Source organism: Aplidium turbinatum, chromosome 15 (genome assembly GCF_918807975.1).
Source record: "Aplidium turbinatum chromosome 15, kaAplTurb1.1, whole genome shotgun sequence".
NCBI classification, from domain to species: Eukaryota; Metazoa; Chordata; class Ascidiacea; order Aplousobranchia; family Polyclinidae; genus Aplidium; species Aplidium turbinatum.
Genome location: NC_137486.1, coordinates 10,617,705 through 10,636,075, shown reverse-complemented (window position 1 = coordinate 10,636,075; position 18,371 = coordinate 10,617,705). Strand labels below are relative to the sequence as shown.

General features: G+C 39.4%; 1 protein-coding gene across 1 annotated transcript; it reads left to right on the top strand.

The window, feature by feature from the left end:
* The first annotated feature begins 199 nt into the window (after positions 1 to 199).
* On the top strand, positions 200 to 11,514 carry LOC145784407 (upstream stimulatory factor-like). Its single transcript, XM_082596218.1, has 10 exons — positions 200 to 289; positions 5,895 to 5,947; positions 7,353 to 7,411; positions 7,616 to 7,741; positions 7,975 to 8,146; positions 8,563 to 8,656; positions 9,018 to 9,085; positions 9,458 to 9,552; positions 9,890 to 10,018; positions 10,308 to 11,514. The coding sequence occupies exons 1-10, from the start codon at positions 255 to 257 to the stop codon at positions 10,395 to 10,397; spliced, it is 921 nt and encodes a 306-aa protein (XP_082452344.1). The 5' UTR covers positions 200 to 254; the 3' UTR covers positions 10,398 to 11,514.
* The last annotated feature ends 6,857 nt before the right edge of the window (positions 11,515 to 18,371 follow it).

Sequence of the window (18,371 nt, the reverse complement as noted above, 5' to 3'; positions counted from 1 at the left end):
TTCAAAATTTTGAAGTAAATTTTATTCTTCTGAAGATTTTTTGATGAACCTTAAAATACAGATTGACAAAATCATACTTAATTACCGTTATTTTCTATTTGACAAAAATATATGTGTGTTTTATATGGCGGATGAATATGAATATTTTTTTTAGGCCTGAATATCAAATGTGCTGCAAATCACATGATTTTGTTTGTACCCGTGACTTAACCCCGTGATTTAGTTGCGTGAAATTTAAATGCCTTGACCTGTAAATGGATATTTCGTTAGATCACACTTTAGAAAACAGGTATGAATATTATGTTTTGTCGTTTTTTATGTTTACTGCCTGCTTACATTGAATTTGTACTTGCTTTGTAAGGGATTCATAGTGAAGTACAAATTGAGTTTCAACCTGATGAAACTTTTCCTGCAAATGACAATAGCCTACTTCTGGCTTTGCATATGCATCATTGCAACCTTTTGGTTTTTTTGCATGTATTGCTAGTGGAGGTTTTGTTAAACCCAAAATTTGTAATTTGTGAAAGTTGCTGAACTGGTACAACCATAAATAGGCTGATTTCCACTTTAACTGGAAATAATGTTAGCAATTGACTTTTTGACTACTTTTGCTAAGAAATGTGACATTCTGAGGATAATGGCAGGCCTCGAAACTCACGACGGACATGTCCGCCGTCTCAGCATGTGATGTCCACGAGAAGTAGGCTACCATCTACATCGGTCATATTTGTCCGCCGAGAAATAACACAGGAACTACCGGTAGCGATACAAATCGTCATTGCATAGCACAAACAATAATTGTTGCGAGAATGTAATTTCCTGCGCATTCTAGCGCGCATCTAGAAAATGTGAATACTGTATCCCTTAGCTTCCATTCAAGCAAGAAAACTTTCGGTTGTTGCGTTGCTTCAACAATTGATAACCAGCGTAACAAAGGTGAATTCTTCACTAAGAATCGGTGGTAGTACCGGTAGGCTACTTCTACACTACTGTAATCACGCGCAACTTAGTTTAAGTCTTATGTCACAATGTCTGGCTTTGATCTCTGAGCAATATTGATAAGGTACGGTAAGGTTGGTTACAAAATTAGATTACCACGAGTACGGTAGGCTATTATAGCAAAATTTGTTAAGTTTTGGTATTTCAGTAAGAAAGAAAAGGCCCAGGGAAAATTCACTTTCGCTTGCATGCTGTTTTTTTTTTGGGTCATTTATCGGTCATTGACCAATTTTTTAGCAAAATGTTCGAAAAAAATATAGTCAATTCGGTCAAAATGTCCGAAAAACTATATAGTCAATTGACTATATATTTTTTCGGTCATTTTGACCGAATTGACTAAAAATGGCTAAAACAATTAAAATTGACTGAATTTTTTCAAGTCATTTCGGACAAATGACCGAAAAGTCTCAGAGAAAAAAAAAACCCAGCTCGCATGACACGCAAAAATATACCTAGTGAAACTTTGCACAGCAGAAAATAGTAGCGTTAGTGTAGAAGTTTTCCGACTCGTGCCCAGAGCATTGTGATGCAAGAAGACACATGACCTCTTTCGGTGGTAGCTAATCAATTATGTGGTGTATTAAGCAGCTACACGGCGCTTTGACTCTTCAAGCGCACGTCATTTGTCTGATGAAAGCCTTTCAAAGTGACTTCGCTGAAATTTTAAGCCTTCTAAACCGTATCTACTGTAGCCTATAGTTCTCAAATGGTGAAGAATTATTAAGATAAAATGATTAAGCAATGCAGGACGATTGACGCTAAAACTGGTGTGTCTGCCGTAAGACTTAATTTGTCTGCCGAGATAGCTGCTCAGACCAGACACGTTTGTCCGCTGACAGCAAAAACAAATTTCGAGGCCTATAATAGTGATTATATTTGTCAAAACCAATCTCATAAAATTGTATGGGATGCTAAATTAAAAACGAACAGCAACTTCCAAAAAAAAAAGGATTTGATTTTCTTACAGCTATTTGCTGTTAAAAGATTAATTGTATAAGTAAAACCTAACAACCAAACGACATTTAACATAATAGTCTATAATAACATGGAAATAAACTAAAAATTTTAAACGTTTTCAGCCATACACAGTGATGTACAAGAATGCGAAACTACCAGGAAAAACCTATCAAGGCTTTGTCAGTCCAAAGATAAAGATTCAAAAACCAAACCTAGCTCTTTTTAAGTGGGCTAACCAACTGACTGATAATCTTCAAAAATTGAAATTACAATTTACAAAACTGATATGCATAATGCATATTGCATCCAGTTCACAAAATCGAAAAAAACAAACACGTCAAAATGAAATAGCATGGCAGAGGATAGGCAAAATCACATGACACGTAATTGCCTGAGAAAAAACACAAATCAATTATGCAAAATGAAGTCATTTAGAAGATAGGAGGCACCTGCGGAAAACAAGGGTCTGCTACTATTCGGCGAGTTTTTGAAAGGGAATTATCTGGTACCGTAGCCTAACTGTTTTCACATCGTTTTAACGTCGCTGAACGTGCAGAAAGGAATAAAAATAAACTGTTTGAACTATTAAATTAAAATTCGTCATGTCAGTTCAGTTGTTTTTATTTCTGACCATCATATCAAAAACAAGACACGTCAACATAGCAAAGGTAGAAGCGACAAAATACGAACGCTAAAACGTGCTTGAATTTGTCATGTCCGTTCAGTTGTTTTTAAGGTAGAAGCGACAAAACACGAACTTTAAAACGTGCTTGTGACCAAAGTAAGTTAGTACTATTGAATAGTTATAATGATTAGTTTGGATCAACAAATGCGTGGCGTTCAGCTTGGATTGAAAAGAGTTGAAATTAAGACAGTTGAATTAATTAAGACAGTTGCAGTTGTAGACAGTTGCCAAATAGTGTTTGACATAAAAGATGAAGTTAAAACGTAAGTGGCAGTTTAGAATAAACCTGGGTTTCGGCGTTACTTGTTACTTTATCATGGCAGAGAAATCGATTAGTACACAATGCAAACTATTGTGTTAAATTGTGTGTTGCAAAATAATGTGTCAAGATGATATCACAATGCAAATTAACATCAAACAGCAAGCGCTAATACTAGGCTACAGAAAGTAATAAAAATATTGCTTCCAATGCTTCATGAGACTCAAGCGTGAGAACTCTCATTACCTTCTATATTGACAAATTATCAAATTTCAATGTCTACAGCAGCTGTTTGAACTGCATTTACAAAGTTACTCGGGTTCAATCTTTGTATTTTAAAGCAAAGATGAAGTCATATTTTATGATTTAAAATAGGGCCTAATCAGATTAGCCGAATTGGACTGTAGCCGAATAGGGAACTAGCCGAATAGTAGCAGACCCGCTAGGCCAAATACACAGAATCAGCTTGGTCTGCGGCCCACTACTGTGTTTCCCATCAGACTATAGACTGTGTGTATGTAGTGACTATGTAAAATGCTTAAGTAGCCCCATGTTTTGCTTCCACCAGAGCAATTATATCAGCTCTGAATTCAAGGAGTTCATCTTGTTTGTTCAGGTGTTCATATTTGTGTGTGGGACCAAACAATTATGTATTAACTAATGTTCTTGAGAGTTTTGGCCATTATTGTTTCACACTTGCGACAAAACCACTTTAGGCAAAGATCATTAAGGGTTTAGGCAAATACTTTATTTTAAAACTAAAAGAGCAATTTTAAAGTAAACTTATTTCCAGCACACACTAAAATATTTGCGTAGACCTTACTGAATATTAGTTTTGTATCAGTTTTCTTTTTAATTTTCCAGCCCACATCTTTTAAAATAATTGTGCCTTTGACTAGTTAATGATTTGCACAAAGTTTTTCATATTTTAGCTGGTCCGACAGTGTTGAGAGGTTAAGAAGCACTGTTGTAAACACCTGGTTTTTCTATATGAGTTTAGCACATTTGCAGTTGCCATGGCTACCATACCATTCATGATACCAGTCATGGGAGCAAGTCTTTTAGGCGCTGACTGTTAGGTGCTGGTCTAATAGGCGCGCACACTGTGGCGTCTGGATATTTAGGTGCGGAGCAATGTGGCGTGCGGTCATTTAAGTGCTATTCCTAGTAAAGTCTGTAGATTGTATCAGCTTGGCAGAAAATTATATCATGGCTGCCGTGTGTGAAGCTGCTTAAACCGGCAATGCTTTTCACACAAAATGTTATATTGAACAGAAAAATATATTGTTGTTTTATTGATTTATTATTGTTTTGTTTGTTGTTAGTCCAAGTTTGTGTTGGTGAAAGCTTTATCAATAAATTATTCAAGCTTCCGAACATTATTGAGTTCATTTTTAGTTAACTCTTTTGCGACCACGGACGATACACACGCCTTGGGATTTTTGCCATGATGACCAAGGAAGTATCTCTACGTCCAAGGTTAAAAGGTAGCTTATTTCAAGCAAAAAAATGTAAATGATGGCAGATCCATAGTCTTTGCCTGTCCTTTTTTGGCTAATTAAAAAAAAAATATTTTGGCAGTGCAGTTATCAGATGAGGACTTCTTAAAGATGGGGACGCAGTAGATTTTTTTTCTTTTACTTATTGGAATTGGCAGTCAAAACTGACTAGGCAACCCCTTACTTTGGAATTTCTCGATGAAAAGACTGTAGGCTAAATTACGTAACCTTTTTGCCTTAAATTATACTATAATGTTTTTTGGGAAAAAGCATTGCCGGTGTAAGCAGCTTCACTCACTGAAGCCATGACCAACAACGCACACGCATTAACAAAACAATATATTTTCCTGTTCAATATAATATTTTGTGTGAAAAGCATTGCCCTACGCCCCTCCCTGCCAAGCTGATACAATCTACAGACTTCACTAGGAATAGCACTTAAATAACCGGTCGCCACAGTGCTCCGCACCTAAATATCCAGACGCCACAGTGTGCGCGCCTATTAGACCAGCGCCTAACTGTCAGCGCCTAAAAGACGTGGACCCCCAGTCATAGCCTTTGATGGAGGTGAATCGGCTACCCTCGGCAACGGGATATCACCAGATTAAAACTAAGTTGTATAATAATTAATTGTTTTGTCCAGTAGTGTGAAACGCAGTGGTCTTTTAATAGCTATTGAAAAAATGCTTTGGGCCACTATAAAATGTTTTTAGACTTGTGCAGTTGACACTTCAAAGAAAAAGAGAAGGTGTAGGCTACCAGCAAACATCATTTAGATTGGCCCATGATACAAGAGTTGGATAGCTTCAAAATTTCGGATGAGATGGTGATTTTCAAGGATGATTGACAAGCCCAATGACTTTTGACACTGTTTGGCATTTAACTGATAAGACTATCGTAGTATTGTGTATATATACCGTATGTTTCAAAACATATTGTGTCTAATTTTCCAATTTTTCCACCTTTTTCGAATGGATTTTTGTCAAAATATTATGCCAGGCCAAATTTTCAATGTTTACATTCTTGCAGAAAATTAACTTTTGATAGTTTAGTGATTGTTCTCCATAAAATTCTGATCAAAATGATACCCAACATGGTGTGGTTATGATGTAAAATGTAGAAATTGCATGCGTTTAAAAATATGTTCATTTGCGGCAAAATGCAAAATTTTCGGGGTGAGCGACTGAGCGTGGGGCACCTAACCCTTAAAATTTTTCGAAAAATTTTTTTTGGTGTTGTTTCACGCTATTTCCGGTCAGAAAATCATATTTTCAACATAGGTTGTAAAATTTGCAACACCCTATTGTGCACATTGCTGGAACGTTAATTTTAGCAGAGCAAGAAAGGTATGTTAATGGCACAGAGAGAGTGTATATCAAGCGATTGCCAATGCATGTGAGAGTTGCTCACATCATATGTTACAGAAATGTGTATATATGTACTATGTAGCTTTTAACATTTCTTTTATCACAAACTATATGAATTGATATTGCAGTGACAAGCATCGAGATGGTTTGGAAGATGAGACGTCAAATGAATTAACACAAGGTACCGGTAATTGATGATTTGATGATCAAATTTGGCTATTAAAAGATGGTTTTGCGTGTTTAATAAATACATGCCATATATATAATCCAATGTTTTTTACACGTTATAAACTTATGGGTACAACAAAGTCAACTGCTTATATTTTGTTAGTTTAAATTTCTTTTTGTGTGTGGTTGTGGCTTGTAAAGTATATATGCTTGCTAGTTTTATTTTCATTGATATACGGTGCTGTTCCACTTACTTTTTTAACCCAGAAGTGTTGCACTTTGGAAGACTTGATAAATTCTAAATTGATTATATATATATAAATATATATATCAGTTTCGTTTGTGATTTTTCTTACTGCGATCTTTGGAAATGATGTTAGCTGGTTAATGATGAAATGTTGGTTTGCTGGTGCCTTTCATTGTGTTGTTGCATGGTGGTGCACTTCCCTGTCTCATGGTTATCATCAAAAATATCAACTGCAATCTTATGCAACTTGGGACTATCAATTCTCTTCTCCGTTGACGTCATAGTGCCATTTTATTGTGATGGAAGAAGGTGGAAAGCTACTGTGCCGATGTGTTCACTGACATTAGAACAATATGTAACATTGAATTTTCATCTAGCACTATGATTTATTATTAAACAAAAAAGCAAAGTCTTTAGCAACGGGTCTGCTACTATTCGGTGAGTCCGATTCGGTGAGTCCGATTCGGTGAGTCTGATTCGGTGAGTTCCTAACCTCTAACCCCTAACCCTAAAACGGCAATGATAATTAGGTTACGGTCCCGATAATTTAAAAAAAAAATTGAAAAAATCCCCCGTTAAGGGATCGGGCTCACTGAATCGGATTCACCGAAACGGGCCATTCCGTTTAGCAACAGTGCTGTTTTTTACTTTTTACATCATATTTACAATCAATGTCGCAACATTACTGCACCTCCACGTGTAATGCGAAAAAGAACATTATCGATACTGTTTTTAAAGTCTTGTATGACCCGTCCCTGGGATCGCACCCAGACCTACCAGCACTAGAGTCCTAGACGATAATCACTAGGCCACTGAGCTGGTGAGCTTTCATCTGACAGTTCAAATTTAACAAATCGTAAATGATTCTTTAATCTTTAACTAATCTTGCTAATTTTGCCGACAAAACTTCGTGACCGAAAGACCGAATCAACTTCTCTAGCAGCAAGGTCGCTTTGCTATTTGCTCTGTTGGAGTCATCAGAATCACCGGCTGAAGTTAAAATCATTGTTAAGGCATTCATTGCATAATTTTCTATATCTGTATATTATTATCTATTGCCACTCTGCTATAAATTAATACGAGTGTTAATTATTATTTATCAAAGAAAGCTTGTAGGTAAAGATACTGATGTGCTCTCAAACTCTAACCTGTCACTTGTTTCATTTGACAGGGGAAGGCCAACAAGCACCATTAGAAGCTTATCCATTTCCTTCCAATGACAACGGCCAGGTACGTCTGCAGAACGGCAGTTTCTATACTCTTAGAATGCATTGTGCATCACCATCATTCATTTGTCCCTTCTTTAGTAAATGGGACCTGGCGTTTGTCCCCGCTAGTGGGGTCCGCCAGTTTTTGCAGCTCTTTTGCCATTCTTCCCTGTTATGCAGTTGTATTTATATGACTTGATGAATTGCAGCCACTTTTGTTTTCCAGGTCACTTACAGAGTTGTACAAGTTGGAGGTTCAGATGATAACCAGCAAGCGACTTTAAGCATTGTCAGCGCGAACGGACTTCCAAACATTTTAACGCAAGGAACCAGCGGAAACGGCACGCCGCAGGTAAGCCGTGTGGTTCTTCCACTGAGCGTGTTACATTGCACATCTGACCATCTTACCCAAACACGTACGTTGGTTTGTTGCATTTGAATTAAGTGTCATGCCGCATTACGTAATAATTGTAGTAAAAAATGTTAGTAAAAAACTATAGCATTCACTCACGGAAAACTGACAACGTTTTAAGCTCTCTTGAAAAATCAAAGACTCAACTTGACTCCCCATGTTTCGCTTTGCAGGTTGCGATTGTAACTAGTCCTTTTAACGACGGCGGGGAAAGCTCCACTGCCAACACGGTGTCAGAGGGCCAGTCCACCAAGTTCGCTTACTTCCCGTCTGTCAGTGGATCATCCACAACTGGGCAAGATCTTACTGCTCAGGCCGATCAAGAACAACAAGGTGTACCCCAAGGTTGGTGGAAAGTTGGCTTGTGGTTCATTTGGTCGTCGCATCATAGCTAAATGAAAGGGAATCGTCCTATAAGCTTGCCATGAGCACAGCCGTATGCTTTTCCACAGAAAGCCATCTTCATTTGTGCTGAAAAACAGACCTGCCCCGCAGACCACATCATCAACGATTATACCATCTTCAAGCCACTTGACGGAGTGGAAGGTCTGTGTGTCTACGATGGTGATTCCAAAGATTCTAGTGTTGTCAGGGAAAATGTAGGGTGGTTAAAAGATTACCCTCGGCGCCAGAGGCTCACACGACGAAGATGATATCTGTTTATTTCAGGGTTAAATAAATTAGCTTGTCATCTCTATGCTCACATGTCTTTGGTTTAATTAACACGTTGTTATGAAATGTTAAGACAATTCCCCTCTCAGGTCAATTCTATGTGATGATGTCGCCGCAAGATATGCTGCAGAGTGCACAGTCATCCAAACACCAGATTGCGCCCAGGAGCCAGTTTGGCATCCAGTAAGTTGGTGATTGCGTGACGTGCAAAGTGTTGTACAGCAATGTAAGATCCCTTGATCGTTGCCGTCGGCAATCCCATGGATTTACTAAGCTTTAGTCACCCAAGAATCATGTAAATTGAGAGATGACTACGCTTGATATTATTCCTTAAGTCGTGTAGACGTGTACTTGTATTGTAGTCTTGGAACCCTAGCTTGATGTGTCACCACTCACCAAGCTTTATGCTGACAAGAAGTGAAATCAATATTTTCATTGTATAGTTTTTAGTTTGCTCCAACGACGTTTTTATGAAGCAAAAAACACCTAGTTATAACTGGTTTGTGAAGTTAGTATTAAAAATAAAATCCATTATTTTTCTTAGAAAAGTGGACAATGGCCGTAACACAGTTGTGGTGCGAGATACTACGAGAAGAGTTCAGCATAACGAAGGTTGGTTCTATTGTGCTCATGCTTCACAAGCTTTTTCTACAGTTTGCAGTTCTTCTTGGATCACATTGCAACATGTAATGACTAATAATTATAATCAATTAGTTAACGTTTAATGTATGTGAAATCGATGGAAATCATCGTTATCTGAAGGTGCTTGGAGTTTTTCATTTCCTTGTGCCAATACAATGCTGACATATTAGTGTATCAGCCTCGTCCCATGTACCGTTAGTTTGGCGGACAATAAGCAGTCACGTGCTATTGCGGCGAGATGGTGCTTTACGTTGGTTGGCGTTGATCCAACGTCAGCAAATCGTGCCAGTCATGGCATGACACAGTTGGCATGTCAATGCGTTATCTCTTGTCTTCTTGCAGTTGAAAGGAGGAGGCGCGATAAAATAAACAACTGGATTGTCAAGTTATCCAAGTTGGTTCCCGACTGCGCGGGAGACCAGAGCAAGCAAGGCCAGGTGCGTTCTATTTCATGCAACAATGGCGCCACCATGCGTTCAATTAAATGTCGGAAAACGTTCGTTTATCTGAATCTTACAAACTAAAGCGATTTTGTGTTTGTTTTGTCCTACGTGCGTAGATGCTGCTAATTTACCACGACTCCCAATTATGCCGTTGCAAAGGATTGTGTTTCACCACATGTGAAAATGTTTAACTTTTTAAAACTTGGTAAACATGCTTGCACAGTTTTTTATTTTACAAAATTGTTTTCTTTATTGAGTTGAGAAAGCATCTTTCTGGAGCGGTAGCTGTGTTCTACTTTGGCGCTATATTCATTCACAGTCACACTTTCAGAGCAAAGGTGGCATCTTGGCAAAGACTTGCGAGTATATCCTGGAACTTCAAACTAACAACCAACAATACGCCGAGCACATGAAGGAATTTGAACGGTTGCAGCTGGATATGGAGGTTTTGAGGTTGCAGGTTAGCTATGCCATCATGCATACGTAAATAATGAACATACTTTTTAACGCAACAAAAATTTCTTTTACCAATTTTTCGCTTTAAATTTAATTTTTATGTACTAAGTTGCTTCTACTACTCCAGCACTTATGAGATGTCTGAAGCGGAAATTAAAGCACTGGGTTTATAGCATATCTCTTACCATCGTACTCAAAAATTAAGCAACTATTGTAAAATCCCAGGAAGCTGAGGTAAAAATTTTACATTGCATTTGTGTTGTTTTTTCACTGTTGTTGTGTCTGCTTTGCAGCTCGAAGAAAAGAAGCAAGAGAACTTAATTCTTCACCAGACATTACGAAGCCACGGTCTGGCCGTCGACATCAAGAGCACGAACAACTAACCTAGGCTTGCTATGTCATTACTGATGATGTAGGCTTTATCACGAACTGTGACGCATGCAAAGGTAGCATGGGATGACGAGGGCGTAGTGAGCCTGTGCCAAGCTCTCAAAAGAATCTTGTAGCTCGAAGACGATTACGCCACGAGAATCAGATTTTATATTGTTTATGTTTTATGATCTTTCAGTGCTCATGTGTAGAACCAGATGTTGTTCTGGTTTGTTAAAATGTTATATATTTTTTCTTTTGTGTGATGTGTAAAACTGAACTGTGTAAAACGCATGGAAGAACATCGTCATTGCAAGCCACATGCTTTTCCACAATAATTCAATTAAAGAATCATTTTTTAATTGAAAAAAATCAAACCAAAATAACCGAAACTTCCTTTAATTTTTCAGCTGTGTTCATGTGATAAAAACAAAGATTGTGCTGTCTCGAAACACACCCATTCTTTTGCCATAGATGAACAAATACGTGGTAATTCTGTACAGTCAGACCTCGTTTACTTACCCCTGCTTCCTTGCAAAGATTTAACGAAGTTGGATTAACTAGGTCGGACTGTATTATAAGCGGTTTCATGTGTAAAAAGCACTTGATTTTTTTTCTTATTTAAAAATTGCAATGTTGTCACTTCTAACTCGTTGTCAGAACGAAGTGGCGTCAACAAAATCGGACGCCTATGGAAATACAAGCGCCGGATCTTGTATCTCGTTCATAGCAAATGCCAAACACGATTGCATCGAGCTAACTAATTAAAAACGAGCGACTGCTAACTGGTTGCAACAGATATATGTTCAACCGTTAGGGGGCAGCATTGTTCCATTTGCCCTGGCACGATCAATGCTAAAATTGGCCACTGTTAGCTTGACTTTACCCTATTTACACACATCACAAATATGGCAACTTGAATCTTTTAGCTGTGCTAAACTATTTTTTGACGATTTGCCGACGTCAGTAAATTTTGCAAACACTTGTAACGATAGCATGCATTGGCAGACCATGGTCTGTTAAACACATGGAAGATTCCGGTTGTTTCCAAACGTCTTTGGTTTGATGATTTTGTTCAGAAATTCACATTGTTTATAATTGCCGAATTAAATCTTTAATCGTTCATATTTATCATCATGTGTTGTCTGATAATCGATGTTCTTGCTGTACAGTAGTAGAAGAATTAGTCATGATGAAATTTTTGGCAAACTGGAGACTTGTGGACGTTAGCCTAAAGGGAAAGTCACAGCATTTCAGACATAACTTTGATTGGAAAAAAGTAGTAATCTGATCGAATGTGAGGAACCTGGATACTGCTTTGTTAACTGTGACGACCTGGTTGTGACAGGTTTGAGTCAACGCGTTTTTAGTTAGACCTGTTTACTTTTAAAATTAGTAAAAAAATGCTCATTAGACATCAATATCGTGCGCAAGTGAAAACTTGTTCGTGCGCCCATGTGTTCAGCCAATGCAATGATGGCGAAATTCACTTGGTCTTTGATTTCTGCTTGCTAAATTTTACTAATTGTTTCAGCAGTGCTGAATTGTGGAAGTAATCTCGATGAAAAGCATTGTCCAGTCTGCTGAACTTGCTAGTTTTACATTATAAGACGTTGCAACGGCATGAAATGAGAGTTTAAAGTCGAAATGAAAGCACAACAAATAATTTTATCCACCGAAAATGAAAACTTTTTTTTGAGAGAAATTTGTGCTTTCGTGCATTCTATTTATACCGACCGACAATATACACCTCGTCCTTTGAAGGAGGGCTTTTTGCCGAGATTTTTACCTGCGTGTTCAAGATTATAGGCCTATGGTAGCCTACCTGATAACTACATTTTAACCATTTCAGAAGAGGCTGCTAAAACCAGTTGGTGATTTTAATGTGCTGCCAGGAAAAAGGCATCCCAGGAAAAAGGTTTTGAACAACTGATGTAGAGGATTTTTCACCAATCAATTTCTACTTGGTGACGGCCACCCCCACTAGTGGGGAACAAACCGACGATGGATTATGATGATGATGAAGTGTTTGCTTCAAACTGCCCTAGCCCACTAAGCTTATAACCAACAAAAGCATACAGTAATCTAAAAAGCAAGCAAAATATTCGGGATATGAATGCCAGGTAATCCATTTTTCAACTTTTTTGTCACAGATAACTTCTTGGGTAGCCTGTGCTGATCCGAACCACATAGCCTACCACACGATCGTGCATCCACTCTCAATATCCCAATCATACATCGCCTACAATCACGGCGCCCTTTGTAAAGCATACAGTTCTGCAAAACTCCAGCTTGCTGATTTCAGCATGCCAGATGCCTGGTTCGAGGAATTGAGCACTGCATCAAAAATAAAATCCCGTTTCGCTCCATTTGATATCTTTCCTTACTCCCACTTGGTTCTGATCTTCAGAGATGGGAGTGGGTGACACTGAACCGATTAAGAACGGGAGTTGGCTGTTTCAATGCTTGTTTGACACGCTGGGGCATTAGGAACTGCTGCGTGTCAGTGCAGTGCGACGGAGCAAACAGCTAACCACAACATTTTAGGGTTTCCTACCAGTCCGCCCCGATAGCTCAATTGGTTAGCGCGTGACTTCTGAAACGAAGAAGCTTCAAGATCAAGCGGCGCTGATTCGACTCTCGGGGTGTGCGCTTGAGCAACGCACGTTGAGGACTGCTCTCCATTCAGCGGCATCTAATGGATGGAATAGTTCCCCGGCAACAAGACTTCAACAATCGGAAACTTCACTCTGTCAATCTCGGTGACCGGGCTTGCATCAGTGATTCAAAGCCTACAAGCAGGCGCGGATTTATGGGGGGGGCCCGGGCCCCCCCCGAAATTTTGTGAAAAATTGTATGTTTTCGCATCAAATGGTTTGATATGCTTCTAAACAGCTGCTATTAGTCCCTCGGGATCACAATTGATGAAAATGGTTGTTTTAATGTCTATTTTCTAGCATATCGTAGGCTATATGTCGTAGTATCATTGTTCATATCTGTTTAGCTTTTTCTTTCTTTTTAATTGATTTTCAAATTTTCTGACCCCCCCCGAAAAAAACTCTTAGATTTGCGCCTGCCTACAAGTATGCGAAACTGCCAGAATTAAGTTCTGCAAGAAGCTTTCCCAGTCCGAGGATAACGATTACAATCAATCTATTCCCTTCCCAATGGAATCTTCTTCTTCTTCTTCTCTCGTTTGACTTGTAGTAGCTTAGATTGGCAATGCCTCCTCGTGCAGCCAAGATACGGTAGTTGGGTCCAGTTGTCGAATACCAGTGATTCCACTTGGGGGCCGTAAGATGGAACATTCGTGGAGTATGTGTTGCATTGTTTGTTCTACCGCTCCGCAGACACATATCGGCGAATTATGCAACCCCCACCTAAACAGATTAGCTCCAGTACAGCCAACGTCACATCTGATCCTGTTCAATGTGACCCATGCCTTTCTTGAGAGGTCTGCTCCAGGAGGGATGGAGAGTGCTGGCATAACTGAAAACTGGGGAGGGATATGTGGCAGCTCGTTCCATTCTTGGGCCCATGTTTCCATGCAGCTGAAGTTCTTATCCACAAGTTGTGTAGCATATCGATGGAATGGGCGCCTTGATGATAGGCGTTGAGGTCTGACTGGTCCATTTGTTTGGGAGTGACTGTGGAGAAGGTGTTGAGGATCGAGTCTCGCATGTAGAGCCAGTTTGTGAGAGGCTTCTTCCCTACGGACATGAGCAGGAGCAATGCCAGCCAAAGTTGGCAGATAAGCAGTAGGTGTGGGGCGGAGACAGCCAGTGATGATGCGCAAGGTGTCGTTAATGCATACATCCATCTTTTTTGTGTGTCTGCTGCGGTTCCACACAGCTGAGGCATATTCGGCTGAGCTGTAGACCAAGGCTAGTGCACTTGTACGCAAGGTTGATGCTCGGGCTCCCCATCCTGTTCCTGCTAGGCTTCTCAAGAGGTTATTTCGCGAGGTAACCTTGGCACGGAGTGACTCGATGTGGGGTCTGTAGGTCAACTGCCGGTCAAGTTTTACTCCAAGGTAAGTTGGGTTTGCTGTGTATGGTAAAGGATTTCCTTTTAGCGAGACAGACAGTTGACGCTGAGATTCCCGATTATTTAGATGGAAAGCAGAGATTGTTGTTTTCGACGCATTCAGTTTGCTCCTCCTGTTTGTTTGTTTGTTTATCTTTATCCTGCATTGCGGGAAAGCGGACTTGAGCGCTATGCATCGGTGTACGCCTTCCGACATACACCTGACCCACGCTGCAGCCGACGGCAATGTCTGTTTCCGGTTGTCTACTATACTTATGACTTAAATTTGGTACTACCCATTACTCGAAATCGATCACTGGGTAGAGGCAATTACCGTTAAGTTTCTTGCCCAGAGAAACAACTCCTGTTTGTTCCTCCTCCTGTTGCTCCCCAGTTTGCTCCTGTTTTCGACGCAGAAGTTGCTCCTCCCAAAGATCTGGAGGAAAGCTAACATCATAGCCATTAGAAAGCCCAACAAGCCAGCTGATAACCCTAAAAGTTACAGGCCCATTTCCCTGCTCTGTGTGCCATACAAGTTACTTGAGCGTCTCTTACTGAGCAGACTCGAGCCAATCGTTGACCCAAAACTGCCAGAAGAACAAGCTGGATTCCGACGCGGCCGATGCACAACTGACCAGGTTGTCAAGCTTACTGATGACATCGAAAGTGGTTTTGAAGCCCGTGAGAAGGTGGGTGTTGTCCTAGTGGATCTTACAGCAGCCTATGACACTGTGTGGCACCGTGGTCTTACTATGAAACTATTACAACTCATTCCTGACCGACACATGGTTAAGTTTCTGGTAGAGACCATCTCGAACCGTACCTTCATACTGCACACCAACGAGGGAAAACCCAGCAGACCACGCCGCCTGAAAAATGGCGTCCCCCAAGGGTCAACACTATCGCCACTCCTATTTAATATCTATATAAGTGACCTCCCATGCACTACATCGCTACAGTATGGCTATGCGGATGATCTAGCTCTTCTATATGCTCACAGGAACTGGCATGAGGTGGAAAGAAAACTTGAAACTGACCTGAAACTGGTGGCTGACTATCTGGACAAGTGGAGGCTCAAACTGAATGCGTCGAAAACAACAATCCCAATGGAATAACAGGTCTCGACGATCCGACGAAAAGTTGGCTCCAAGTCCTTCCTTTCGGCTGAGTTGACCACAAACTTTCTGCTTCGTACGAACGACGACGACCTCTCCACTTGGGTAGCCTACAGTAGCGTTGACAGGAGCTACTTTTGGACCAGGGCCCGGAACCTCTTTAAAGGGCCCGAAAACATGAAGAAACACAGCGTATTGTTTGGATGCTGTTTGAATGCGTTTTATAAATGTCTTGGTTTTGGTCGCAATCAAGGATTTTATTGGTAGGCTACTCGATCCAAAATATCCTCTCACCGGCCCTGCTTGCGTACACCACTAAGTGGCAAACTAGGCCTACCTTTTGTGGGTGACCTGATAAATGACAAGAAGAGAAAGAATAGTTGGGCTCAGTGGTGGCTCGTCATGAAATTGGTAAATGTAGCCTAATGTATTTTTGCAGCCTATCCATTAAAACTAGCCTACTGTTTGGGCCAAGTTTTAAGAAATATTACATGAGAGAAAAAATCGACTTTAGTACGGAATTAAAGGAAAAAATCTTTTTAAATGAAATTGTGTAGCCTACATTATTCAAGATGAACGAGGCAGATAAAAATAATTTGACTACTGAAAAACGCACTGGGCCTTGCACGATCTATAAAGGTTTGTGAGGCATCTTTTAATACGGCGTTTGAACATCGACAGTCCTTTAAAAACTTTTTCATTTCTTGGAACAAGTAGGCAACTGGAAATGAACAAATCCTGAAAAGACCAATTTAAGTTAGAAAAGAAGGTTTTTCTGGTGCAACAGAGCAGTGATTCCCACAGCGTTTGCCTATTTTGCATCAATTTTTTGTTATTTACAAACAAATTTACTATGACACTCTATGACACAATAGAGGCTATGAAGTCCCAAAAATGCTTTTTTTCTTAGCGACGCCAGTCAGGAGAGGAAAGGCAGTTTTGGAAATAAAAACATACTAACGCAAGTCCACACGTCAATTTTTGGCTGTCTTCACTAATCTTTTAAAAAAATATTTTCGCCACTGCGCGGTGGACAGTGTTACGAATCGCTCGCGTGTTCAACCGTCGTAAAGTGTGGGCGCGGTAAGCCAGTGAAAATTGGCATCTAAGTTTGCGAAGGTCATTGCTCTGGCAGTTTATTACACCTGTGAGACAACGACTGTAAAGACTTGATCTTGTCTTGTTTTAGAAAGAACAAGCCTACGGTATTAATTGTGAGGTAAGGTTATGTTTTTACGAATTTGCATACTCCTGGTAAGTTACCGTACTGCTCATCATAAACTGATTTTTAAATACCCAGAGCAGTTAGAATGTGTCACATTGATTGTTTAGAGAAGATAGTAGGCCTATTGGCATGTAAAATGGATGTTATAGATGGTAAATCGCAGTTATGCAAGACAACATCACACAAAGAAAGCTTCTATCATGCTTCAATGTGGTCAGAATCAGTATTTTTTAATAAGAAAAAGAAACTTGATGGTTACTACAAATCATGCTACAAGACCTATAGGTTTAATTTTGCTATTCAGTTACATATTTTTAATAAGATTGTGGAGCTGGTATACAAGTCTCCGCCCTGGTAAAATACCATGACATTGACATCATAGACAGGAATCGACTAAACATATAGGGTGAAACTACTTTACCTTTGCTTTACTGTTCACACACTTCAACCCATGTGTCTAAGTCGATTTCTGTCTATGATGTCATGGTATTTTTTACCAGGATGGAGACTTGTACCCAGCTCTGAGATTATTATCAGTATTTTTACTGTGTTGTTCAATTTCTCGTATTTTCTCCTTTATTTTAGACAATAAATTCATCAATATCACAGGAGGGCGATTAAGTAGCAAATCATATGGTTGTCTTATTGCTTTTCTGCTTGTATGAGAACTTGCTTATCTTTGTAGTAATGTAGTATGCACGATGACAAGTGTATTCTCTAGGCATGCACTGCAGACATGAATCAAATAATTGTTTATAATGTCTAATGAAAATTTTTATTCATTTGATTAAGGTGTGCAGTACATGCCTTGAGAATATGCTACAGATTTGTATATATTTTTCATGTTTAAAGCATGCTTGGTTTTGTTTCCGAAAAACAAAGCTATCGATTGATTGCATTTATCTCTACAAAAGGTGATCAAAGTGTGACAGATCCATACACTGAAATTTTTGTAACATACATTTGTAAATTTAATTCAACCTTGTTGAAATGACTACAAAGGATAATATGAGTACAGGTACTTTTTTTTGGGCAGAAACAACGCTTGCTGTCATGCACTGCAACAGGGCCCCATGGTTATTACTACCAGTTGTTGATGTTGTTTGACTTTTAGTCGTCACAGTTGTTGTTTCATTTGTAGGCCTATGTGTTTTTCTTTACAAATCCTCTAATTGTGGTGTTCTCATTGTCTCGTTTTATTTATTTGTATTTTGATGACAAAGAATGAAGCATACACTTGCAACAGTCACATATAAGTGATGAGTTGCCTGGGTGGTGAAGTATATGAGCAAAGTAACAAAACACAAATGTAAAAATAATCAAACAACAGGAAGTTGAATGTACCCTGTTATATATACTGTAGTATATGTAAATATCAATGCTTGAGGTAAAGTTTTAACTGGATTAATATCAGTGCAGACTGCAGATGTGTAGTTGTTGTAGTATGATGAAGAAAGAAAATCAGACATAAAAGAAAGCCATACCCAGGCAAAAGCCAATGATTTCAGTATAGCCAGTAGAGCTTGATAGTGATTTATTTCCATGAGCAGACTGCATGTTTGTTTGATGCCATGTCACCACATCATTTTATTTTTCATCATTACCTTACCCAGGATGAAAAG